At 39.5% G+C, this 13035-nt stretch overlaps 1 protein-coding gene across 4 annotated transcripts in view; it reads right to left on the minus strand.

Annotated features, from left to right (window-relative positions):
- MYLK (myosin light chain kinase) overlaps positions 1-13035 on the minus strand; it is a 226943-nt gene that overhangs the window by 81187 nt on the left and 132721 nt on the right. For all 4 annotated transcript variants that reach the window (XM_057430189.1, XM_057430188.1, XM_057430191.1 and 1 more), the window contains 3 exons: positions 8841-8978; positions 6629-6826; positions 5199-5445 (listed from right to left, as the gene is read on the minus strand). In XM_057430189.1, coding sequence (XP_057286172.1) covers positions 5199-5445; positions 6629-6826; positions 8841-8978 — 583 coding nt within the window. The remainder of the gene's footprint in view (positions 1-5198; positions 5446-6628; positions 6827-8840; positions 8979-13035) is intronic.

The following is a 13035-nucleotide window of genomic DNA, read 5'->3' on the forward strand; positions in this document are numbered from 1 at the left end:
GAGCAGCCCCACTGGCTTCAAAAAGGATGCACTGATCTACCTCACTTAAGGGTTTGGCCCAAAAGTTTTTATACCTGAAAAGCCAAACATTTTCATTTTACAGCACTAAGTGGGAGAATGAAACAGGAAGGAGTCATGGTTATCTTTCCTACAAATAGACAATGTGTTCATAGCAGAAAACAAGGTTTGCAAACTGTATTTTGCAGAAAGATGGAACCATATTTACTTTTCAGTGTAATGCAATGTAAACTTACAACTGCTTTTTATATAACCTGAATTACAGAGTATTCAAGGTACCACTGATTTATAAGATGTTTACCTCAGATTTTGATCAGATTATAAAAGTCTTTAAAGAAGAATAATTAACACTAACTAGACTTTTATGGAAGATGGAGTGGGGGGGAAGAGAAATACTCAGCATCTGAGAAGACAAAGGTTAGCAAAACAGATGATTGTTTCATGGAGATTCTGACTGATTGTTACCCCTCAACTGCATGGGCTGGAATTTTGCAGGCTGCAAATTGTTCAAATTTCAATAGATGAACTACAGTAATGGGTGAATCTGTTGTTCTTTTTATATTTATGCAGCACCATTCCTTGAGGACTGAGCAATAACAGCCTCAATGAAGCATTATCAAGATAATTAAAATGAAGAATGCAAATGTGGAGGAATCAGAGTTCTGTGTCTGAAACAAAGACCAGAGAAGGCTACAGTGATCATCTTTGTATAATTCACTCTTAGTATTCTATGTAGTAAAAGGCAAAGCAAACACATATTCTAAATAATGCTGAGGGACGGTAAGACAGAAAGCCAACCAGCAGCCATTGATGGATCACACTAGGATCACCCTAGGCTACACAGAGTTGTCAGCTTACTCTGATGAAAGGAGACAGAACTAAGAAGAGACAAGTAGATCTTTTGTTAAACCCAATTTTTTAAGATCAGAGTTTTAAATTGTGAGCAGCCAACACAAAGGAAAATTGTGGTGGCAGTAGGATAGAATTTAGAGCTCAAGAATAATGCAGAAGAAAATTGGAAAGTATTTAACACTGGTAGGAAACCATGGCCAAACTAAATTAAAGGAGTTGGAGAAAGAATGACTCCCTAAAGGCAGCTATGCAGCATGCTTCTAAAATTAACACATGAAAAGGAGTTGCACATTTATTTCAAAATAAAATGATAATGTTTAAAAATAGCCCACTGTCAACTTTTCTATAAACTTCAGTGAATTGACTCGTGGTTTTTCAGTTATTCCTTATTTTAAATGGACTTTGTAGGAGTTTTTGACAGAAAGACACTAAACACAGCTCTCCTCCTCTAAGGTACTGTTAAATTTGTTTCTAAATATATAAACAATTTTATATCAAGTATTCAAGACAACTACAGGCAGTTCAACACCTATTTAGACAAGACTAGTTGCTGCTGAAAATTATCTAAGCTCTATTGCAAGCTTGAAGTTATACAGCTAACATTTGATTCCTTGGGTATTCCTGAGGCAGTTACTTCTCTGTCATACAATAGTATACAAACAATTGTTTAAAAGCATATGGCTTTCTTTTCCCCAAAAAGTACCTGTAATTTTACAAATGACAGCAGGGTAAAAAGAGGAATCAGCATTCTCCTTGCTCAGAGCGCAGCATAGTATCTTTACTTATTATGGATTAGAAAAAAGCCAACATGATCCCCGGCTGTTTCTCCAGTAAAAGGATTAGGGAATAACTGAAACAAGCATGCTGCTCTCTAGCTACAACTTTACTTCTTCTTACCACCTCCCCCCCCGCCCCAGATTGTTCTCTGCTAATTTTCTGAAATGATTTATTTTCCAAGTGTACATTCTGTATGTTCTAGAGTCATGATACTGTCAGACACTGACAAATGTCTTCAATGATGAATTTGGCCTGGGTAATCACCAGCTACACCTGATCATTAAGGTTGACTTGCTTAAGTCAGCCACAACGAAGTCCTCCAACAAAGTCTTCCACAAAACCTTCTTGGCTCTCCTTTGTTCTTCCTCTTTCCTACTTCTACCCCTGAAGTTTTGCTGAAATATCTCATTCTCTTTCAGTTCAAGTGACACCATCAGGATGTCCAGGCACACAAACCGAAGTGTGGAAACATGCTATCAAAAGGTAGGAATTCTCCCAGTTTGGCCTCCTCTGTTATGTAGAGGATAGGGACCTTAATGAAATTGAACTGGTGTTTCTAATCCTGCCAGAAGTCGAGTGTCAGACATGCCACTGATCCCCAAAAATGCTTTTCTTAGATGCAAGGACATGTAGACATGACTAGCACAGATCAGCATTATGAATGTTGTAGATGACCTAGGCGATTGCAAACAAGCCAATTGTTCTGAAAGAAGTCATCTCACAATTTCATGAGGTTCTGAATGACTTCTTTGATTCGGTCTTCATTGCCAAAGGCTCTGACCAAACTACCCAAGTCTTGGAAGGCAGATGCAGGGACTGTGAGAATGAAGACCTTGCGCCCACTGTAGGAGAGGAACTGGTTCGAGACCATCTTAAAAATCTGAATGTGCACAAGTCCATGGGACCTGATGAGATCCATCCGAGGGTCCTGAAGGAGCTGGCGAATGAAGTTGCGAAGCCGCTGGCCATCATATTTGAGAAATCATGGCAGTCAGATGAAGTTCCCGATGACTGGAAAAAGGGAAATATAACCCCCATTTTCAAGAAGGGGAAAATGGATGACCTGGGGAATTACAGACCAGTCAGTCTCACCTCTGTGCCTGACAAAATCTTGGAGCAGGTTCTCCTGGAAGGCATGCTAAGGCACATGAAAATCAACAAGGTGCTGGAAATTTTTTCCTGTTAGGGTGGTGAGGCACTGGAATGGGTTGCCCAGGGAGGCTGTGAATGCTCCATCCCTGGCAGTGTTCAAGACCAGGTTGGACGAGGCCTTGGGTGATATGATTTAGCGTAAGGTGTCCCTGCCCACGGCAGGGGGGTTGGAACTAGATGATCTTAAGGTCCTTTCCAACCCTAACGATTCTATGATTCTATGATTCTAATTTATTGCAGAGCACAAAGGGTCTAAATCTACTGAGGAGCTTATTTGCAAAAAGGTTATGGTACATATAGCTCTACTTACATAGATGTTAGTAATAAGACCTGAAATTCAGTGCAGAAAAACTTCATTATAGGAAACCTTGCTATAAGCAGTTACATTTTCCTGAAGCACCCTTTTCTAGTGAAAAGTGAATGCCTCGTCTGATTTTAAATACTAAAATACACTGATGCTAGTTTCTGGCTGCCTATGGTAGTCTATGGAAACATACCTTAGAGCTAGGCATCTACATAGTGACATGTCCATCATTCAGGCAATACTGACTGGAAAATAAAGTGTAACTATAAAAATAAACTCACTGTTTAGAGGTTAAATGGGTAAAATTTACTAAAATATGCCCTCCTTCCTTGGATTAGGAAGACATGAGTAATTTGTTTGCAGTCAAGCAAAGGAGAATTCAGTTCTAATTTTTGTCCTAGACTGAAGTATATGAAATTAAACTAACTTGTTTATAGCATGAAAAAGACAAAACCCACCATAAACCAGGCAAGTGCAAGCAGTGCAGAACTGCAGTGCTAACACTACTCGGCAGTATCTGTCTAAATTGCCTGCCAGACTAGTCCATCTGGACTAAAAAAACTAGCATGTGGAGCAGAACAGATAATTTTCTTCCAGTGTAATGGATTCAAATGCCCATGATGGTTAAATAAATTCTAAGAAAGTTACAAATATTAGCCAAGTAAGGCAATAAATCTACATGTACATTTACATGCACAGTAAATAGCATAGAACAAATGATAACATCGATTTAAAGCTGTACACTAAGTTTTCTATAACCACATAGGGAATATGTAATTAAGGCTGGAGGTGGAGAATGTTGTGGTACTTTCTACAAGGTAAAGAACCAGCAAATCTGATTCCTCAGTGTCCTGGGCTCAGCTGTAACAGTTCTTTTTCTCCTTCTTAGCAGCTGGTGCAGTGCTGTGTTTTCCACTTTAGTCTGAGAACAATACGGATAAAACACCAATGCTTTTAGGTTTTGTTAAGTAATGCTTATTCCGGATCAAGGACTTTTTCAGTCTCATGCTCTGCTAGTGAGGAAGGGCACAAGAAGCTGTGAGGAAGCAGAGACAGGACACCTGACCCAAACTAGCCAAAGGGGTATTCCATACAATAGCACACCATGCCAAGTATATAAACTGGGGGCAGTTACCTGGAAGTCCCAGATCACTGCTTGGGTCAGGCTGGGTGTCAGTCGGTGGGTGGTGAGCGGTTGTATTGTGCATCACTTGTGTTCATTTTTTTTCTTTTCCTCTTTTAGTTTTATGTTGTCTCCCCTTGTTATTTCCCGTATCATTATTATTATTGGTGGTAGCAGTAGTGATTTGTGTTATACCTTAGTTACTAAACTGTTCTTATCTCAACCTGTGGGAGTTGCATTCTTTCGATTCTCCTCTCCATCCCTCCAGAAGTGGGGGTGGGGGAAATGGGGAGTGAGCAAGTGGCTGCGTGGTTCTGAGTTACCAGGCTGGACTTAAACCATGACAATCATTTAAAGAACAGTTATTTTACCAGAAAATAAATAGACAAAATAAATTAAACAAAATTCAAAATAGCTCTTCCAAATTCTGCAGGAATGATGACAGGTTTAAGGCATAAGCGTACCTCATTTCATCAGAAAAAGACAACTACAACTTCCACATAAAATTCAAACACGACCAGGAAATCCTTTCTTTCCTCAGTGGTATGGTTTATAATCTTGTGGAACAGCCCTTCCTGGTCAGGTTGTTCCCATGGAAAGCATGGATCCTTTAAAATATCTGGAGAGATGTCAAACTCGATAAAAAATAGCTCCAAAATCACGACACTGATTGTGGTTTCCCTTGCTTGGAATCTCCCCCCCCCCCCTTTTTTTTTTTTTCCCATATTGCTGCCACTTTGTTCCTCAGGATCCCAAAAGGAAACTGTACTGCTTTGTCCTTCTTTCTGACTTTTCTTGTGTTTCTTCTCTCCTCTTTATTGGTTCTTTATATCCCTCAGAAATATTTTGCTCCTTTAATACTCTACTGATTTATGGGAATGGGATGGAACTCATCTTCTTCAGGTGGGAATTTCAACTTGAGGGTAAATATAATTGTTCCAGGGGAACAAGCTGTTTTCATAGCAAACATACCTGAGCTGAATTTCATATTGCCCTGCATGGCGAGACTGCACATTCCTCAAAACCAGTGTGAAGATGTCTTCATTTTGCAGGATTTCACATGCTGTTCCCGGCATTATTTCTTGTCCATCTTTAAACCAGTGAACAGTGGGGAAAGGATCTCCAGCAATGGCACAGGATATAAGGACATTTTGCCCAGGAGCTGCTGTCACTGATCGTGGTTTGCTAATGAACCAGGGCTGAATACCATCCTGAGGTTCTGTAGTTTACAAACACAGTTTGCAAATCAGGAGAAAAGGCAAGCTTGAATGTAACTGGTAAGCTAACTAATTTCAGGGAAAACAATCACAGACAAGCAAAGTTATTTTGAACATGCAGGGTATAAGTTTATAATTGAAAATAAGTCAGGCTTTAATTTTGGGAGTAACTTGTGTTGGTACTAAAATTAATCATTTATTTGGCAGTTTACTGGCTCTAGCCAGGCTTATATTAAGAGAAAAACAAAGGGACTTTAAAGCTCCCCTAAAAGGAATCTTGAAGATTTGTCCTTATATAGAATACAGAGAATATGCATATGAATAGCCTTAAGGACAAGTGATGGTACTACAACAGCTGCGCAGCTGAGAACTCATGTAATAAATCATCATTAACAATTTATACAATTGCATTTAATATAGAAGATTGACACTGAGACTAGATTTCGGGGGAACAGACAGTGACAACAGACTACAGACCCACCCCCCAGGGCACAGCTCTCTGAAATCCTGGGTTTAAGATCCTTAACATGAAAAATACTACAAGTCTCCCACTGATTTATGAGAATCCTCGGTAATGGTGATGGGAAAATGTTGGCATACAGTAAGATTAGATGAAGTCCCCTGTTACGTATGTAGTGAATGCCCAATAGCTGGAAGCTTGTAGGCAATTCAGCGTTTATGGCGGGACTTACATTATATGTGGAGATTCAAAACCAGGTTTTTTTGCAGACAGTTCTCAAATTGCAGAAATCATGTGTTCCTCACTTGCTACCACTACAATGCTAATATTGAAGCAAGAATACCTGGCTCCTAGACAGCTTTTCCAAAACCTCGGGGCTTTAATTAGAAAGAAGAACATAACTAAATTGTTTATATTAAATCCACAACTAAGCAAGCTTTATAGTTATAATCTGAAGCTGCATTTAGCAGAAGTTTTGCACTGTCCCTCAGAACTGGATTCACAAATGCATTTTTGAAATAGTAACAGAATGTTCCACAGTAAAACCATTTTTTTTTAAAGTTGCTTTTGCTCAATATCCCTTTTAATTCAGGTGCAGAGAATGAGTACTCCTAGCATTCTTCACAACAGACCTTACAAACACTCATGTACTTAAGTAGATACATCTTCTGCACATTTGAATAATTTTCCTTTAGCATTTCCTAAGGTGGAGAAGAACTTTATACCTTGTACTGTTAATGTAGCCTGTGTCTGAGTTTCTCCTAATTCATTCCAGGCTTCACAGGTGTATTTGCCAGTGTCTTCAGGAAATACTTCTTGGATGTACAGACTGTACTCATTGCCTTTCTTCTCAAAGTGGAAATCTTCTGTCTCTTGGATTTCTTTCCCATTGTGCAGCCAGATGATTTCAGGAGGGGGATTAGCTGAAAAAAAAAGAAACAATGAAAATCAGACACTCACAAAACACCACCATATATTGATTTACCAAATGAACAAGTTTGGCTGCTTTCTGCCATTGATTTTGCAATTCCATTCAAAATATTCAGGAATGTCATTAACTGCTGATGATGTATAATGTGGAATAGTTATAAGTCTGTCTTATTACAGCTAAAATACGCATGAGTAAGGGAAGCATTTGTACAACAGAAAGGGAGAATGAGTTCTAGATCCCATAAAGGTGATTACCAAGGGTTTCTATTAACAACATTCATACCAGGACTGCTCTTTCCTGCATCGCTAATCTTACAGAGTCACAGAATAACAGGTTGGAGGTGATTCAAGGATCATCTGGTCCAACCTTTCTAGGGAAAGCATGACCTAGACTAGATGCCCCAGCACCCTGCCCAGCCGAATCTTAAAAGTGTTCAGTGTTGGGGAATCTACCACTCTGCTGGGGAGATTATTGCAATGGCTCACTGTTCTCTTTGTGAAAAATGTCCTTCTTGTGACCAGTCAGAATCTCCTCTGGATTAATTTGTGCACATTACCCCCCATCTTTTCCACGTGTCTCCTTGCAAAAAGGGAGTTTCCATCTTCCTTGTAGCCACCCTTTAAATACTGCAATATGGGGATAAGCTCTCCCCTGAGCCATCTTTTTTCTAGGCTGAGCAAGCCCACCTCTCTCAGCCTGTGTCCTGGGTTCAGCAGTAGCAGTCATTTTTCTCCTCCTTGGTAGCTGGTGCAGTGCAGTGTGTTGACTTTTGGCTTGGGAACAGAGCTGATAGCGATGTTTTGGTTTGGCCAAGGACTTTGTGAGGCTCATGCTCTGCCAGGGAGAAGGGGAAGCCGGGAGGAAGCAGAGACAGGACGCCTGACCTGGGCTAGCCAAAGAGGTATTCCATACCACAGCACGTCATGCCTGGGGTGGGGGGTAACTGGGAGTTACCCGGAAGGACAGGGGCTTCTGGGTGGGACTCGTTTCTTGGCCGGTGGTATCGTATTCTCTTCCCTTGTTATTTTCCCTTATCATTGTTTTAGCTGATAGTAGTGGTGGTGATTTGTTGCTGGACTGTTCTTGTCTCAACCCGTAGGAGTTGCACTCTCTCGATCCTCCTCCCCGTTTCTCCGGGAGCGGGGAAGAGGAGAGCCCCGGTTGGGGGGGAGGGGGGGGGGGGCCTTGATTGTTGTCAGCTCGGCACCACTCACTGGGAGTGAGTGAACAAGTTGCCTGACTGGGTTTAAACCACAACAGCCTGTCCTCATTCAGCAGGCTTTCCAGTACTTTGGTCATTTTTGTGGCCCTTCTCTGCATCCTCTCCAGCCTATTCACATCTCTTTTTTTTACAAGAGGGACTAAACTGAATACTGTTTAGTTCCAGGCTTGGTCTGACAAGCAGTGAGTGGGACAGCGACATCTTGATTTCTGCTAGTGATGCCCTTGCTCATGTAACCCACCATCCTGATGGATTTCTTTGACACAGCTGCACACTGTTTACTCACATTAAGTTTGCTGTCCACCAGGACACTCGGGTCCCTTTCCAGAGAGCTGCTTCCCAGCCAAGTAGATCCCAGCCTGTGCTACACACTTGGATTGTGCTTGCTTAGGTGCAAGACCTTAAACTTGTCCTTGTTGATCTTCATAAAGTATCTTATCCTTGCTGACATGAATTCAGTCGTTTGGTTCACAACAAAAGCTCTTACGAATCCACTGAGACTTAGTTTCAGTTCAACAGCAGGACCCAATAATAGCATTATTTTTTGTTGTTGTTATGATAAAGAAGCAACTGTACTGGTCTGAACACATTAACACTGGACAATGTTCATCCACTCTGAAGATCACATTAGACAAACCTAGCTTTTAGTTTCAAAATACTGGTTCCTGGAAGTATTATTTCAAAATGCTAGGGCACCTGCTAAAAGAAAAAGACAGTGGGAAAAACCAAATACTTTGCGACAGGACTTAAAATTTTTAAATAATACTGTTCTGTACCTACGCACCTGATACCTCTACAGTCATTATCACTTGACTTCCATCCATTACTTTGAGGTCAGTCAGGCCTTTATGGAAGATGGGTGCAAAATTCTTGTTTAACTTGACAGCCTGTGAACTTTCTGTATTCTTGCTGCTCTTCTTTTCTGTGAAGTCAAGAAGAGAACAAAAGGGGTCTTGTACAGGAATTCCCATGACAAAATTTAACTGACCTAAGCTTCAAACCAATTTTGAGTCAGTGGGTTTGTTTCAGCTCTCAGAAGGCAAAAATCACTGAAACCACCCAATATATCTGGTTTGCATTGCCAGTAGTCCAAGCAGAAATGCAAGAAATGGGAATGGAACTATTCTTCCTCCAGGGATTCTCTTATATCATGGTTAAGAGATATCTTAGAGTATCACACAGAAATTTACACTAATTTTCCCCAAGTACACATGCTTAGGTGCAAAAAAATCCCCAACAACTTGTTACCAACAATTCAATGCCTTTAATAACTTCTAAATTCACATAAAAATCTTTAAGATGTCTTATAAATTGCTATTCTCATGATTGATTAATTAAAAATGTAAACTCACAATAATACAAGATTTGTCACCATATGGAACTACAAACCATTTAGATTATTAGATGCTCAATATCAAATGGATTTGAGTTCATCATACTCCTCTCTTGTATTACTGATTGATGATGGGAAAGATCGAAACCTGAGGATATCAACATGTATCACAAAACAAACTGTTGGTTTGGAGCCTTTTTTATTTTTTATTTTTCATTGTTTTGAGGCTCTACAATCAAATTATGAGCGTTGGAGTTAAACTGATCACTTTTAAAAAGCAAATCTATCTGCAATAGGTATGTAACTTCCAGTATCAGCAGTGGTCTCCTCCATCTTGGATTCAGAAGCTATGAAGCAACATCATTGATCTGTGACCTAAACAGTACAGTAGAGCGGGAAAGACATTTCTGCTCTAAAAGCCTAAGCAAAGACACTTCTGAAGACAAAGTGGTGATCATGACCAAATGTAAGAAGTCATAAATATTTATCAGTCACTTGGATACACTTCTTGTTTTGCTTAGCTTGAGTTCAGACCTCTTACGTCTTGCCTTTAAAATGCCACCCAACTTTCTGTCCGTACATGAAAATAGCTTCATTTTACTTATTCCCACCTTCAAAAATTTCAAAGATATACCAAGATCATCCAAAATAGTATTACATCAACACAAAGTGCCAGGCTGGAACAAAACCACCATTCATAAAAGGACAGTGATTAGAAAAACTGTAAGCATCTCACTAAGCAGATCTACTGAACCTCTGGGATGCAAGAAGCTAAGCTTGTCCCAGGGTTATTTGAGCCCAATGTAAATTTGGAAGCTGCCTGGAGAGGAAGTTTTCCCTCTTCTCTAGCAAAGTTTTTTCTAGCCAAAATCTTGTCTTGCTGGCTTATATCGTAGGTCTTTTCTTGGCACTGAGCAGCAAGATATTGATGAATGTGAGAATGGAAATATGGGATCTGACTGAGACCGATTCAGTTTGATGTTATGGACTTAATACTCTGAAATGCCTGATTTACCATCAGGCCACACTGATCAGTCTCAGGGCTTCCTATAGCACCTGTTCCTAAGCAATTAATACTGCATAGAAAATACTCAACGATAGAGCTTCAAACAGCCACTGTACTAAGCAATATCAGTACATGCTCCTTCTCTACTCTAATGCCTTGCAGAAAATCCCTTTGTTCCTCAAATTGAAACGGACTCAGGAAAGAAAGCAGAAATCTATATAATGTCAAAAAGGAGGAAAAGAAGAAGAAAAGAAGAAAAGGAAAAAAAAACCCAAACAAGACAGGAAGGAAGCATAGGAAAAAAATAAAGGAAAAGACAAATAATACGTTTTTTTCTGATCCCTTTTATTGAAATAATTCATATAACTGCAAAACAAGAAGGCAGCTATGCAATAAAAGGGGAGAAGGGAAAGGAAAATAAAAGCAGAACTGTGGTTTTAGACCAACAGAGGAACAGATTTGGGGTATGACTGGAGAAGTACAAGCCTTCAGAGAGGACAGATAACAGAAAAATAAACTGAAACAGCTCCCATGAGAGAGTTAATGATGACCAGGAAACAAATTCACTAGTAGCTGCTCTAACAGCAGTTCTCCCAGAACAGACTGAGCTGCCTCCAGCAGAGCCCTGGTACAAACAGCATTAAGTACTCTACATCCCTTGCAGCTGACTTTTTGCTTTATTAAACTGGCGTGCCTGTTCCACGTAGTCTAAATAAACGGATTTCTGTAATCAAGGAAGACAACACGGTATAACAGCCTCAGCTTATTAAAAAGAAATGGGTGAGCAGCTACAGAGGAAATAGAGCAAAATAATTTTCCCAAAGGGATTTTTCAGCAATGCTAACTCCTCTGAAATATGTGCTGAAGAAATAAGTTTCATATACTGGAATAAAACCAACTTTTTGCACAGAGCTGCATAAACATTAAAAGGGAGCAAGCATATAATTCACAGTAATTGCATGTATGAATTATAAACCCAACAAGATTACAGGAAAGTTAGGCCTCAGTTTCTGAAGCTATCTCAGACAGATATACCCTGTGCTGGTGAGATATACTAATATGAGTGACATTGAGAAGATGTAGTGGGGGTGCAGGCCCCTATCCCAAAAGAGTGACCTGCAGGATTAAAGAATGAAGAAAAACTTGTTACTGATCATTACTCATTATTTGTGAGTGAAAATGTCAAATTAAAATGAAGGGGTGGGGGCAGAAGCTACCTCACCATCACACAAATCTTCAAAACAGAGTTTACCCTGAATTTAAGCACTACATAGGTTTATGCTGACTTCTTGTATGAAGAGACTTAAGTAGAATATCACAAAAATTTTCTGATGTTTCCTGACTTTGCAGCAACAAGTAAAAATCTTGGGTTCTAATCCATAAATGCTATTTGTTCATTAAGAAACCATAGAGGCTTATTTCATATAATATTTCTTCCTTTACTTAAAATTTTATATTGTGGACTTCTAGACTTAGAAAAAAAATAAACTGACCTACTGACAACTTCAGTTTCTTACAGATATTTTACACAAGACAACATAGCCAGTTTTAGATATGTTACTTCGTTTTATTTAGTCTTACTCTAAAATCACTGCATTTTCTCAGAAGGGACTGATAGAATCATTCAGAGGCTAAATTACAATGACTGAATGTTAACCATTTTCAAATTCTTCTGAAGCTTGCAAATGTTTTTAGTTGTTTATTTATTGCACAGCACCATGTAATGACTCAGTGTTCCTCTGGTGAAGGCTTTAATATTTCACAAATTTACTTTCAGACAGCTGCACTGTACATTTTCACAGTTTATTTTAAGGTATCTAAGCGCTTCTTCAATTTTAGCCTTTACAGCTCTTGTTTGGAAACATAGCAATCAATTTGATTTTGGAGGGTACTTGGGAAAAGAAGAAACTCTGCTCATTCAAGATTAAGCAAATAATTCCATGATTCCCATTTATGGCGAAAAGATACTGTGTGAATTTATTTCCTTTTGAAAACAGTTGGATGATTATTTTGCCAGGAAAGTAGTAAAGGGAATCCATACACAACAAAAAACCCAAACCCAGGCACTTTTTGCAAAAGGGTAGCTTCAGAAAGCGTAGCAATAATAAAAGTTCACGTTCCCTGGCTACAGCTAGGTGCTGGCTAGTTTCACACATCTGGAACAAAATCTGTGACTTAAACCAAGAACATGAAGGGCAAGGAGACAAATAAAACAGGACACAAATAAGGAAGCTGCACACAACAAAAAGCCAGTGTAAGAGCTTGCTCTTCATTCATTCCTCCAAAGCCCCTTTCATCACACAATCTCCTCTAGGGTTCAAAATTAGTGTGCTTTTCACTGACAGCTGGCTTCATAGCCCAAAGCAGGGGGAAGGAAGAGAAAGAAGAAAGCACTGGTACAGCTCCCAGGTCAGACACAGCAATTCACTATGCTTCTGGCTGAAACAATCTCTTTCATAACACTGCAGGGTATTTTTGCTGCCAAAACTTCAGATGATAAAAATATGGCACATCTGTCACCAGAAAGGAAATCTGGGACCTAAAGAAAATTTTGTCTGACATCAGCATAAGGGCATTACTGTTACATATCTATGTATCCCCAGGCTTAATCAATTGGATGTGAAAAAGAGGAGATCTGAT

The sequence above is a fragment of the Pezoporus wallicus genome, unplaced genomic scaffold (genome assembly GCF_028554395.1).
Source record: "Pezoporus wallicus isolate ANWC-B61680 ecotype Strahan unplaced genomic scaffold, APGP_CSIRO_Pwel_v1 contig_5261, whole genome shotgun sequence".
NCBI classification, from domain to species: domain Eukaryota; kingdom Metazoa; phylum Chordata; class Aves; order Psittaciformes; family Psittacidae; genus Pezoporus; species Pezoporus wallicus.